The sequence below is a fragment of the Sus scrofa genome, chromosome 2 (genome assembly GCF_054392235.1).
Source record: "Sus scrofa isolate SSC_HxYL_T2T_F1_AM1 chromosome 2, Sscrofa_HxYL_maternal_Yorkshire_Landrace_v2.0, whole genome shotgun sequence".
NCBI classification, from domain to species: Eukaryota; Metazoa; Chordata; class Mammalia; order Artiodactyla; family Suidae; genus Sus; species Sus scrofa.
The window spans coordinates 30,372,439-30,386,473 of record NC_139384.1 but is presented as its reverse complement, the minus strand read 5'-3'; the positions used below and the strand labels follow the sequence as shown (position 1 = coordinate 30,386,473).

General features: G+C 50.9%; 1 protein-coding gene and 1 long non-coding RNA gene across 4 annotated transcripts in view; one reads left to right on the top strand and one right to left on the bottom strand.

Annotated features, from left to right (window-relative positions):
- LOC106509385 (uncharacterized) overlaps positions 1–14,035 on the top strand; it is a 36,974-nt gene that overhangs the window by 5,965 nt on the left and 16,974 nt on the right. Inside the window, exon 2 of one of the 3 annotated variants that reach the window (XR_014837106.1) lies at positions 4,837–4,925. The exons of 1 other annotated variant lie outside the window; for it this stretch is intronic. This is a non-coding gene — a long non-coding RNA (uncharacterized LOC106509385). Of the gene's footprint in view, positions 1–4,836; positions 4,926–9,256; positions 9,305–14,035 lie in introns of those variants that run through there. One more of the 3 variants, XR_002341529.2, reaches the window with a different exon arrangement.
- Positions 11,438–13,454, bottom strand: C2H11orf91 (chromosome 2 C11orf91 homolog). The gene is made up of 2 exons (XM_003122877.6): positions 12,858–13,454; positions 11,438–11,700 (listed from the first exon to the last, which is right to left on the bottom strand). Exons 1-2 carry the CDS (start codon positions 13,363–13,365, stop codon positions 11,615–11,617), a joined length of 594 nt encoding a protein of 197 aa, XP_003122925.1. The 5' UTR covers positions 13,366–13,454; the 3' UTR covers positions 11,438–11,614.

Here is a 14,035-nt window from a genome sequence, read left to right as displayed (position 1 = left end):
ATGCAGCTCTGATTCGACCCCTAGCCTGGGAACCTCCATATGCCACAGGTACAGCCCTAAAAAGCAAAAAAATAAAAAGTGCCATTCAGCGTGTACTGGGTTATTGATGAGTGGGTTTGGATTTATTCAGCCTCTCACATTTGCTCTATGGAGCAATTCTAACTAGGGGAGCCAGATGGAGCTTTGCAGTGACACCCTCTCCTTTTCCTTTCTTCATGGTACTGTTTCTTTGCTACATTAGTCTGTTTTGCTTAACTGTTAGTGTGTTTGTTTTTTCCTGGAAAATTTGCATATGAAGTAAAGCGCATTGTCTTACTGGTAATTTTCCTTCCAAGGTGTTAGTGGATATTTGCATTCACATTTTATCTTTTCTCTTACTTAACAGTTCTTTCTCCATCCCCCATAAGGAAAAGATTTTAACACGCACTTGCAAATTCTAAGAATATCAGAAATAACCATATGAGGAACTGGTGTATTTTGCTGTTTTTGAAATTATAGGACCCGGAGTTCCCGTCATGGCTCAGTGGTTAATGAATCCGACTAAGAACCACGAGGTTTCGGGTTCGATCCCTGGCCTTGCTCAGTGGGTTGAGGATCTGGTGTTGCCGTGAGCTGTGCTGTAGGTCGTAGATGCAGCTCGGATCCCATGTTGCTGTGGCTGTGGTGTAGGCTGGCGGCTATAGCTCCGATTCCACCCCTAGCCTGGGAACCTCCATATGCTGCAGGTGCGGCCCTAGAAAAGGCAAAAAGACAAAAACAAACAAATTAAAAAAAAGAAATTATAGGACCCTAGACTGTTTTATTTGGAGGAGAATTTTATGGGGAAATTATCCAGCTTTCCATCCTGCAATCAACACAGGATAAACCTTGTGCCCTGTGGACAATGTGGTCTTCCCTGGTCAAAGATTAAGCAGAATTAGGACTTTAGCAAGGCAGGTACTCAAAAGGAGGGAGAAGGGAATGAATGGAGGTGGGCAGGAGGGTTTTAAAGGTAATTTAATATTCAGAGGAATTCTCACTATGGCTCAGCAGGTTAAGTACCTGACTAGTATCCATGAGGTTGTGGGTTCTATCCCTGGCCCCTCAGTAGGTTAAGGATCTGGTGTTGCCGTGAGCTGCAGCATAGGTCACAGATGCGGCTCAGATCTGATGTTGCTGTGGCTGTGGTGCAGGCAGGCATCTGTAGCTCTGATTCAACCTCTAGCCTGGGAAATTCCATATGCCACAGGTGCGGCCCTAAAAAGACCAAAAAAAAAAAAAAAAGTTTGTGCTGAAATCAGGCGAAAACTTGTCTGTCCTTATCTTGGAGTCCAGACTCTTGGCAGTTATGACAGTTGCCACACAAACATTCTCCGTGACAGCTGGCTGAGATGGGCAGGAGAGGAACAGGGAAAATAGAAGAGCTTAAAACCAGTCCACAAAAAATTAGCCAAGGGTTTAAGTGTTTGGGCTTTGGAGCAGCTTGGCCACCTCCAGGATGTATGCTTCTTTTTTTTTTTTAATAATTTATTTTTTTCCCCACTATACAGGAAGGGGATCAAGTTATCCTTATATGTATACATTTTTTCCCCCACCCTTTGTTTGTATGCTTCTTGATGCCTCTGTAAATGGAGCTGAGACATCATCCTCATGGATTCAGCCTATAAACATAATTGAGATGCTGTCTGTAGAGTGCTGAGCACGGGACCTGGCACAGAGAAATCCCTTGCTAAATAGTGCTTGATAATTGATATTGGAGGGTAGGGTGTTGTGTCAGGGCTTGGGAGAAACTCCAAGGGTGTTACTAAACCCCACTGGTCTCACTTGTACTCAGACCCCAGGACACTTTTTCCAGGGCTAGAACTGGTCCTGTCAGAGCATCTTTGCTTTGTCCCTAAAACAAACTATAAAATGACCTCAGTTCTGGAAATGCACCTTTAATAAATTGTGCCTTTGGGATGGATGCAGAAGGCTACAGTGAACAATTCAGATTTGGACGCCACGCTCTTTCTCATGCACACAGCCTTTCTCTGAGTTCGTGTGCAAACACGCACACACACCTCGGACGAGAGAGGCTGTTCTGATTGTCCTGGGACTCTTCCCAAATCACCTACCAGAGCAACAAAAAGGGCACTCAGCTTTCTGGAGGCTACACAGGAAGGAGCTGCTACTTGGAGAGAGCAGGTGGGCTCAGCTACTGACCCGCCATGTCACCATAGGCCGTGGCTTCATTGCACTGATTTATAAAGAGATACCATTGTTGGAGTTCTTGTTGTGGTGCAGCAGAAACAAATCTGACTAATATTCATGAGGATGCCGGTTCGATCCCTGGCCTTGCGCAGTGGGTCGGGGATCTGGCGTGGCCATGAGCTTGGTGTAGGTCATAGATGCAGCTCAGATTCCGCATTGCTGTGGCTGTGGTATAGGCTGGCAGCTGTAGCTCCCATTTGACCCTTAGCCTGGGAACTTCCATATGCTGCAAATGCGGCCTTAAAAAAAGCAAAAAAAAAAAAGAGAGCAAGAGAGAGAGTGAGGTACCATTTTACCTGCTCCTTTATCACTTAACTCTGGAAACCAAGCCTGCATTAACCCTCAAATTTCCCTCTTTCAGTACTTGTAACAATCTAAACAATTAAATAAGGAGAAAAAAATATATATATCCCTCTGTCTAGATCTGAGTTGTCCACTATGGTAGCCACTAAGCCCATGTGGCTATTTAAACTGAAATCGAAGTAATTAAAATGAACTAAAATTTTAAGTTCTGTTCCTCAGTTGCACTAGCTACATGTCAAGACTCAAAAGCCACATGTGGCTAATGGCTTCCATAGTATTATTATTATTATTATTATTATTATTATTATTATTATTACTTGTCTTCTTGTCTCTTTAGGGCCGCACCTGTGGGATATGGAGGTTCCCAGGCTAGGGGTCCAATCAGAGCTGTAGCCACCGGCCTACACCACAGCCACAGCAATGCAGGATCCAAGCTGCGTCTTCGAGCTACACCACAGCTCACAGCAACGCCAGATCCTTAACCCACTGAGCAAGGCCAAGGATCAAACCCTGCATCCTCATGGATGCTAGTTGGGTTCTTTAACCCCTGAGCCATGATGGGAACTCTACCGCTTCCATATTTATGTGGAAGCATATAAATAGAGCATTTCTGTCACTGCAGCAATTTCTATTAGACAACACAGATCTGTTATGGGTTTAAATGCGTCATGTCCTCCTTTCCCGTATGCATATGCTACAGCCTTCGTCCCCAGTGTGCTGCTATTTGGAGATGGAACCTTCAGAGGTCATTTTGTTTCGATGAGGTCATGAGGGTGGGGCCTTCGTGATGAGATTCATGTCCTTCTAAGAAGAGGGAGAGACACCAGAGCTCTCTTGGCAGCACCTTGATCTTGCACTTCCAGCCTCCAGAACTATGAGAAATAAATATCTGTTTAACCCACCCAGTCTGTAACAGGAACCAGAACAGACCAATACAGTAAACACGTCTCAGTGAGTTCAGTCCAGCTTCTTTTCTTCATGGGAACTGGACTTCTCACCTTGAAACTGGTTCTGGAAAGAGATTTTCCGTGCATAATAGGTGGTTCTGGGCAGGCAGCCACCTGCAGCTTCTGAGAAAGATCTGGTGCCGTACCTGTGTTTATTTTTGCCACGAATGCCTGCAATGGCCACAGTGTCTCCTCCTCCCTAAAGTTTTCCAAACTGGGTTTTCTTCCAGATAATAATGAACAAGCTGATAAATGTCACCCCTGGATGGGAGAGGGGCTGGGGGGCTGCATCATCCACCTCTAAATGCATGCTGCCACCTACTGGGTCCGCCTCCCTCCATGGGAGAAACAAGGATTTTGTGTTGACGACCAGAAAGCTTGTTGCAAATTGGCCTGACAAAACCTAGGACCTCAAGCCCTGGCTGTGTGTGAGGTCATGAGCTGAGCTGTGTACACACATTATCTCAGTTCATTTGTGACAGCCTCAGGCAGGGGGAGCTATCATGCACATTTTCCAGATGAGGAAAAGGGCTCAGAGAAGGTAAGAACCAGCTTTATTGGAAAAAACCATGGATGAGTAAATGAGTCATTTACTGCATGAAAGCTTAGTTTATGTGCACTGCTTTCAGAGTTACAGAATGTTTGCACGGCATAGAAAAACTCTGGGAGTTCCCATCGTGGCTCAGTGGTTGACGAATCTGACTAGGAACCATGAGGTTGCAGGTTCGATCCCAGGCCTTGCTCAGTGGGTTAAGGATCCGGCGTTGCCGTGAGCTGTGGTGTATGTTGCGGATGAGGTTTGGATCCCACGTTGCTGTGGCTCTGGCGTAGGCCAGCAGCTACAGCTCTGATTGGATCCCTAGCCTGGGAACCTCCATATGCTGCGGGAGTGGCCCCAGAAAAGGCAAAAAGAAAAAAAAAGAATAAGAAAAAAACTCTAGGATGAGAGTAATAATCTTGGGGGAGTTTGGGAGTGGATTAGAGAGCGTAGCTAACATTTATTCCTCCTTCTGGAGGGATCCTGCCTCAGGCTCCTGTAGCATCATCAGCCGACTTTAGGACCTCTGCTGCTCTGTCTCTCCTCTCCCCCAACTTGTGTAGCCAAAGCCGGCTGGTGAGCCACACTCATTCTTCTCCTAGGAATCAGAACCAGGAAAGGGTTCACTTTGGGCACTGCTGTGAACAGAGAACCCATGTGACTCTCCAGGAAGAAGGTGACCAGAAAGGCAGGTGTGGGCAGGTGTGTGGAGCCAGGGCAGCCATCTGGGCTCCTCGCGGCCTCCAGGCCCTGGTGCCAACTGGCATGAGGCCAGTGAGAGGACATGAGGTGCATCTGCAGCTGCTTCCCCGCTTCTAGGGCTTCTGTCACAGGACCCTGGCCACCGGTTCCCAACATGGACAGATGAGGACCTGAGCCCAGCCGAGCCCATCCGTCTGTTCTCCGAGGTATGCGGTTGCTGTGGGGCTGTTCCTCTTAAAGGCCTGGGAGCCCTCCTTTATTTCTTTTGCATTATTTTCTTTTCTTTTCTTTTTTTTTTTTTTTTTTTTTTGTCTTTTTGCTATTTCTTGGGCCGCTCCCGCAGCATATGGAGGTTCCCAGGCTAGGGGTCAAAGTGGAGCTGTAGCCACCGGCCTACGCCAGAGCCACAGCAACACGGGATCCGAGCCACATCTGCGACCCACACCACAGCTCACAGCAACGCCGGATCGTTAACCCATTGAGCAAGGGCAGGGACCGAACCCGCAACCTCATGGTTCCTAGTTGGATTCGTTAACCACTGCGCCACGACGGGAACTCCTGCATTATTTTCTATTGTTTGTAACCCAACAACCCAACTGTCACCCATCTGCTCTTGTTTTTTGCTTTTTTTTTTTTTTGTCTTTTTCTATGTCTGCTCTTGCGGCATATGGAGGTTTCCAGGCTAGGGGTCTAATCGGAGCTGTAGCCGCCAGCCTACACCACAGCCACAGCCACGCGGGATCCGAGCCACATCTGTGACAGGTCACAGCAGCGCCAGGTCCTTGACCCACTGAGCGAGGCTAGGGATCGAACCCGCAACCTCATGGTTCCTAGTCGGATTCGTTAACAACTGAGCCACGACGAGAACTCCCACTCTTGCTATTTAAATAAAGTAGTTTGCATGGCCTTCTCTTTCCCCTCAATCAAAAGAGCTCTTAGAATGGACGATTCTCCAGCTTTGTGTCATTGATGCATTTTCTGGATTCCTCTCCAGTCACTTTCCCTCCTGTCACTGCACAGATTCTTACTTGGATGTGCTGCTGCTCTGGTGTGGATGGGATAGAAGGACTGGGTGATGACTGAAGCCCTTGGGGGCACCAAGAGGGGTGCCCATCACCCACCACCCTGTGAGAGCAATGTCTCCATTTTCCAGATAAGGAGTTGGCCTCAGAGAGGTTAAGTAACATTCCCAAGGTCACGTATCTACTTGGAGATGGAACCAAGATGCCATTGAAAGGGAGAGGCCAGGACGCCTGAGGCAGCAGCACGAGGTCCCCCTCCAGAGAGAGGAAACTCTTTAAAGCAATGAGGAGATCTCTCCTCCTGTTCCGAGAAGCCATGCCTCTGCAGGTACTGGATCCTGCCTGACTGCTTTGGCCGAAGAGTGGGGCACAGGTTACTTGGTGAAAGGAGTGGGAGGTTTTCCCATCACACTTGAAATCTGCTTCTCTGGGGACAGACTGATCTGCTGCAGGAGCCAGTGTCACCCTCTATCAGGTTTCTGTTCCAACCTGCTCAAACCAGTTACCACTGCAATAGAGGGACTTCAGCACCCCCCTCCCCAATAAGCTGTTCCCCCTGCTCACCCTCTTCCCTGATGTTGTAGAAGCAGCTAATCTGATGGGTCAGGGTCCAGAAGGTTCCCTGGGCCCTGTATCACCAGTGGGCAGGGTTACTCCATCTTAAAATCAGGGGCTCCCTGAGCACCTGTTACAAGGTAAAGCAGGCACGACCAGGCTTCTTGTCTGTAGCCCAGAGAGCAATCAAGCTGGAGGCAGCAGGGAGCTTCAGTGATGCCATCAGCCCAACTTTGAATGCTGCAAAGCGCCTTTCCCTTTCGTTCAGCTATTAATTTTGTTTCCTGTTTATCTGGTGGTTGCTGGTAAATGTTTAACAACTGACTCTTTGCGGAGGTTGGGAAGGGGAGTGCGGAGGGGACAGAAAAAACGCGGATGGTATATATGCCAGTTTCCGTAATGTCAGCCCTCTCCTTGTGGCCAATCTCAAGATAGCAACATGACATTATCAGAAGGATGCACAGCAGCACCCTGCTATATAGTATTTTCACCGCCCAGACGCAAGAGCCCAGGTCATTGTAAAATGGAGCAAAGTAATTGGGGAGGGCTGAATTTTTATTTTATTTATTGTTTTGTATTTTCTAGGGCCGCACCCACAGCATATGGAGGTTCCCAGGCTAGGGGTCTGATCGGAACTGCAGCTGCCGGCCTTCGCCAGAGCCACAGCAACGCAGGATCCGAGCCATGTCTGCAGCCTCCACAACAGCTCACGGCAACGCCAGATCCTCAACCCACTGAGCAAGGCCAGGGATTGAACCCGCAACCTCATGGTTCCTAGTCGGATTCGTTAACCACTGAGCCACGACGGGAACTCCTGAATTTTTAATATTTATCACCTTAGTTTTAAATACAGTTTAATTGTAAGTTGGTAGGCCTTAATGTTTAATCATGGCTTTATTTAACAACCAGCTTATAAAACTCCTGAAATTGTAACCGTTGGCTCTCACGGGCTTTTCAGCCGGCTGCAGCATGCCACTGCATTGATGATTCCTTGTGTACAGGCTTTGCTCAGCAGGATCCCTATATTGCTTTCATCTGCCAAGCATGCTTGTCTTTGGGGACCAGTCTCTTCCCTTCCATCTTGTTCTGGAGGGGCTGACAATCACATGACCTGCCTCCCCCACGGTCCTGATAATAGGACCTGTGTGTGATCAAAGCCATGGGATGAAGGGATAGAGGAAAGAGCTGAGTGCGGGCCTTCCTGGGAACGTGGCTACGATACCATAATACTGTCAACCCCATTCTCACTTGGGAAGTGGCGGGAAACAGCTCAGCCAACCCCCAAACTATGCCCTACTTGTATTGAGCCTGAGATTTCCTTTGGATGGCTCACTAGGGCTTCCCCTGTGCCTGTGCCCGTGCCCGTGCCCTACACAGCAGGAGAGCCTTGGAGAACCCTGACAGGCCTGCATTGCAATCCTGGCTCCGCCTTTCTCTAGCTCTGCCTCCGGAGGTAAGTCCCCTTTCAGAGTCCTTATTCCTTCATTTATAAAACATACCAAGAGTGGTTCCTATTTCACAAGGTGATGGTAAGAATTAGATTATTCCTGTCAACTGCTTCCCTTGGTCCCCGGTATGCACCTGACAGTGGCCTAGGTAATGAGCCTGGCAGGGCTGGGGTGGGAGCTACTGCGACTCGGGGGGGAAATGGGGAATAAGCCCCCATCAGCTAGCTCTGTCTCCACCTGAACTCTGCGCTGGGTTTTCCTGATACCTGCTTCATCCCCAGTTATTCTCATGAAGAGTCTCTGGCCCCTCCCCACTAGACTTGCCAGCCTGGTTTTCTAGAACAAGGGAGCTTCTCTTGTAACAACCATCCAGGGGCAACGGGACTCTGGCTTCTTCCTGGGGAGGGGAGACGGCCTGGAATGCCCAGGGCAGGAGGGCTCCTATGCGTAGAGCAGAGCTTGCAAACTCCAGGGAACTGTCCAGACTTTATTTGCCTGCTTTGGGTTTTGAAAACACTGGAATTTGTTGCTAAGATTTAGAACCTGGGAGCTCTCGCCTAACACTGGGCCCACACTCCTGACTGGGCAGCAGCAGCTGGACCTGTGGGCCTGTTCCCTGGACTCTGTGGCTCCCCAGCCTCCACCTGGTCCCGCCCCCCCCCCCCCCCCTGCCCAGGGTGTCCTCAAGCTGGAGGTGGCTGCACATAAATCTCCTGTTATTTTAAATCAACCACCTCTGGACTTCCCGTCATGGCTCAGCGGAAACGAATCTGACTAGTATCCATGAGGACACAGGTTCGATCCCTGGCCTTGCTCAGCTGGTTATGGTTCCGGCATTGCCGTGAGCTGTGGTGTAGGTCACAGATGCAGCTTGGATCTGGCGTGGCTGTGGCTGTGGTATAGGCCAGAGGCTACAGCTCCGATTGGACCCCTAGCCTGGGAACCTCCATGTGCCATTGGTATGGCCCTAAAGAAACAAACATTAAAATTAAAAAATTAAAAATAGATCAACCACCCCTGCTTCCATCTAAAGCCAATCCCTCTGCTGTAACCTAGATCCCACCCCTCTCATCCTCGCAAGGATATCATTCCAGCAATTCCTAATCTCCCCGAAATCCTGGATTAAATCCATTTCACCTGCCTTCACTAATCAAGGTCAAGTTAAGACCTATCTGCCAAGAAGCACGAAGCCTAAACGAGATGTTTGCCTGAGTTATTTTCCAGAAGCTTGGAGTCCCCTCTGCCTAATCGGAGCTGAGTGGGTTAAATTTGGATAGAACCACCGACCCTCTAACTGCAGGTGCGTGGGTGTCCACTCTGTGACCTTTTGACGTCAAATGGCCCCAAATCCCACCCCTCCAAACATGCAGAGGCTGTAGCTGAGTGACACCTGTGCAGGGCAAGCACCGCACTTTTTCCAATAGCCTTCCCCCACGCCACCTGCGCTGGCCACGCCTCCGGCCTCCCCACATCATTATTAGCCCATAAATACCCCAGCCCCTGGCCTGCAGAAGGATGGATTTAAGGCTTCTTTCGTCTTCTCGTCTGGCTGCCTTGCAAGTAAGTCCTCTCTTTGCTTCAAATTTTGGCATCTTGGCATTTGGCTTGCTGTGCGTCAGCAAAGGAATTTCTTTTATCTCGCCAATTTTCCTCCCCCACTAGGTCATTCTCTGTTAGGCTACAAACGTGTGGTCATTTCTCCCTTCTTAGAAAATCTTTCTCTTATTCCTGCTTGCTCTGCCAGCTCCTGCTCAGTTCTCAATTTTTTTTGAAGCTAAGCTCTCTAAAAATTCCCCTACACCCTGTTTCTAATTCCTCTCCTCCCAAGGAGTGGTTCGCTCTTAAAACTACTCGAGTTCAGGGAGTTCCCATTGTGGCTCAGAGGTAATAAACCCGGATAATATCCATGAGGATACAAGTTTAATCGCTGGCCTTGCTTGATGGTTTAAGGATCCGGCATTGCCATGAGCTGCGGCTTGGATCTGGCGTTGCTGTGGCTGTGGGGTAGGCCGGTGGCTGTAGCTCCAATTCAACCTCTAGCCTGGGAGCCTCCACATGCCCTGGGTGTGGCCCTAAAAGGCAAAAAAAAAAACCCCAAACAAACCCTACTCCAGTCAGGTGTTAACCCCTATCGCTCAACAAAACTGCTCTCGGCAGGATCACCAATACTAAATCCATGCTCCTACATCTAAGAGGAAACGCTGCGGCTCATCGGGAGCGCTCAGCACTATTGGTCAGGGCCGACCGTGTCCCCCATCCTAAGCCCCTCCTCACATGTCTCTTAAGACACCTGGCCCCCCAGTTGCACTTTTTCACTCTCCTTTGAAAGAAGCCCAAATGTCACAGGTTCTTTGGCTGTGGTCTGTGCTGCTGGCGTAGTGAGGGCACAAGGAAGCCTAGATGCTGAACATCTAATAGTTGGAAGAGGCTTCATCAAATAGTTTATCCTCCGTGTGCTTGGGCTGCTGAGCCATTGCTCCTTCTCCCCACAGAGGCAGCACCTGGCAGGGGGGTGGGGGGCCCCATAGATGCCTCTGGCCCCGAAAAGGGGAAAGGGTGGGTGGGGCTGTGCCGTTCTGGCTGCAACATCCCTTCTCGATTAGTGGGGTGATTAATTCCCACAGCCTCCTGACTGCTTTCCCAATGCCTGCCTTATTCTGTTCAGTCAGATCCTATCACTCCTCACCTGAAAACTCTACCTCCCATCTTACTCCGAAAAGCCCAGATTCCTTACTGTGGTTTGTAAGGTCCCATACAAGTGGACCCTCTTTGTACTCCTCTCTTCCCATACCCCACTCCTGCTCCAGCCTCCTGGACTCTCTGCTGAGCCTCAAACATCTCCGCAAGCCCCCACCTTCAGCCTTTGCACCAGCTCTTTTTGTTTGGTCTTTTCTAGGGCCGCTCCCATGGCATATAGAGGGTCCCAGGCTAGGGGTCTAATTGGAGCTATAGCTGTGGGCCTACGCCAGAGCCACAGAAACGGGATCCGAGCCGCATCTGCAACCTACACCACAGCTCACGGCAACGCTGGATTCTTAACCCACTGGGCGAGGCCAGGGATCGAACCCACAACCTCATGGTTCCTAGTCGGATTCATTAACCACTGCGCCACGACTGGAACTCCCTGCACTGGCTCTTCTGCCTGAAACCTTCCCCAGATGCCACTTGGCTATTACCCTCCACCGCCATCAAACCTTGTTTAAATGTTCCCTCTTCAAAATGCTACCCTGCTTTTCTCCCACCCTCCGGTCCATCCTCATCCCTACTTGTTGTTTCTTCCCTTGGCGTGTCCTCTTCTATGATACCATATTGTATTTGTGTGCCTGATCCCAGGAGCCTAGGAGGGTACCTAGCACATAATAAGAACTCATATTTCTTCAATATGTGAATTTCTAGGAAGGACTGTGGCTTAGATCAGGTTATCAGAGTTTTGTGGTCCCAAACCCAACAGACTAAACATTTCCAAGGACTAAAGCAGTATGAAAACTTACCCCTTGTTCCAGTCCTCAAAAGAGCCTTTCCGGGCAGGGACACGGCAGAACAAAATATATGTCGCCCTTGGCTTTTCCCAATCCCCCTGACTTGGTGGTGTTGGGGGGTCCCCTTCACCCCATCTTGGGAGCCCCTGGTCACTGGCTGGGCAGCAACTTTCAGATCGCCCCCAGCAGCGACATAGGCAGAGAGACCATGAAGTTAACCACGCAAATTGGCACTGTATGTGGCATATGTGCTGGGAGCAATGAGAACAGCAGTAAATACAGAACAGAAAATAAGGATCTTTGAAATGACAACAAATGGGACACATTATCTAAGCACTAACACCTAAGGCGGCAGCTGCCTAGGCTGGGGTTGAGGGGAGGGGACAGCTCCTCAGGAGAGAGAGGCTGACTTCTTTCCAGGTGGCCTGGTCTTCAGTCCTTGTAACTTTTCATCTTTCAGCGCCTTCAAGAATTTATCTGCAGGAGAGCAAAACAAACTTAGCTGTTGGAGAGAGAAGGGCTTCTCCTAACACTTCTAAAGCAAGCTTCTGGGAAGCAGTTGGGTGCTCCCTACATAAGCCAAAATCCATTATGACCCTAGATGGGTGGGGGAAAAAATTCAAACATCCCAGACAGTCTCAGTAGAGCGAGTATGGACTTGAGAAATCCAGTGCATAGAAAAGCCCAGGTATTCTAGGAATTTTTCCCCCGCAGCTGTGGGGAAAGGGACATTACAGGGTACCTGATGAATCGGGGACCATTCCTATTACCACATGGACCTAAAACATGTAGGTTGTCATGCTAATGAGAATGGTCTTTCTAGAAGCATCTGCCTTCCTCCAGGGGTCAAGTGCCAGCCTCGGCCAGCCTAGATATTGGGAAAGACAAAGTCTGTGGAACAGCCTTTGGCTACTGAATATTCTACAGCAAAATCCGGTCCTTCTGGGAGTAGAACTGGGTTTCATAACTTCATCTAATAGGCGGTACTCCGTCAGTTTGTGTGCTAGTGGAATCCTGCCCACATCAGCACATCTGCTCTGCCTTCAGACCCTGTTTAAGAGGGAGACGGGGCCAGAGCCAAGGGTCATGGGGAGGCTACCTCCCAGCATGGAGACGTGAACTTCCTTGAGCCTTTTGGGTCTTGCACAATCCCCACCTCCTCCTAGACACTCCAGCTGAGGGTTACCTACTTCCCTCTCCTCCCACTGAGGACTCCAGTTTAAGATAAACACTAAAGGTCAGGTCCCTAGGGACAGGGGCTGTGTGGTGGTGGGCGTGGAACTATTGTGCAGGAGGCTTAACGTTCAACTTGGGGATTGTGATGATAGAAGGACTTCCAGGTCTAGAAGCTCTGAGTCCCCATTAATGAAAGGGCTCAGGTGAGAGGGAGGTTGAAATTTGGCCCAAGAGTCCATCAAGCCCAGATTAGTGATGGCGGAAGGAATCGGTTGAAATCCATGACAGGGGTGTCTGGGTTCTGGGGCGGGGGGGGCGGAAATAGAGTTGGGATCTGGGACTCCTGGGGGCTGGAATCTGTGCCCAAGGCCACACTGCTGGTGAAGGGGTCAGAGGGGCATGGAGCCAAGGAGGGAGATGAGGCCAGCTAACGGTGGGCTCGGCTGAGGGTCACGCACAGCGCTGGGAGTCGAAGCCGTCTCCAGTGATGGTGAGCAGCTCCAGCTCCTTAATCCGGATCTCCAGCTCGCACAACTCCTCGGGGTGGGAGGCAGAGGCAAGCCGGGGTGTCGTGGGGCCAGGGGCCAAGGACGAGGCAGCCACCTCGGGCCCCGGCGGTGGCGAGTAGAAGAAGCGCAGAGGCTCGTAGGGGATGGAGGCCAGGCCAGAGGGCCAGGGCGGGGGACAGGAGCGCTCACTGCGGGGACCCAGGCCGGGTGGTGGCGGTGGTGGTGGCGGCGGCGGAGGTGCTGAGACCAATGGGGTCTGGGGCAGGGGCCGGGCCCCCGCCGCCCCGCCCGCTGGCCCCGCCCCCGCTTTCAGCGGCACAAAGAGCTTCTTCCAGATGTTGAAGTCGCTGAGCGGGGAAGAGGAGATGCCGCGGTCGTAGAGGGAAGGGAAGTAGAGGGGCGGAGCCGGCCGCTGGCTCATCCTGGGGCTCTGACTGCCGCGCCGCCCCTTCGGCATCGTTTGAATGGGAGGCTGCGTGGGAGGAACCCCGTGCCGGGAGACGCGCGCCCTGGCCCCGAGTCAGCAGAGTTCTGAGGTTCCACAGGCCACGCCCTGAGGCAGCGCAGCCCCACCCTTTCGCCCAGCCCCGCCCTAAATAGGCGGGGTTCTAAAGTCCGGCCAGCCGAGCCCCAGGAGTGAGAAGGGCCCAGGGGCGGCAATGGGAAATGCGGCAGGGCCTCGCTGCTGTGCCGCCCTTTCCTTCCGGGCGACCGCCCTACACCCTCGACAACAGCAGCTTTGGGTCCCCCAGACCTCGGCCCGGTCAAGCCCACGACTCCTCCTACCGCCCCTTAATTCCACAAGCCCCATTCCCGCTGTATTGGACCCCTGGCTGCTACTCTCGCATCCTACCATAACTTCATGCCAAAGTAGAAAACCGTGAGCTGGCCAGAAGGCCAAGAGGAAACTTTTTTCAGGTTTCTCCATTTATAGGGAGGAAAAAAACCGCGAGAAAGTTGCTCTCTGCGGGAGCAGCCTTCCCTTAACCACCCCTCATCGCAAAGTCTGGCGAAATGAGTGTCTGACTTTTCCGTCTCTACATCGGGGGGAGAGGGTTGATGGAAATGGCTGTTAGCACCAACTCTTATTTCTACCAAATTTCCCAGTGTGGCGAGTAATTCTGGGG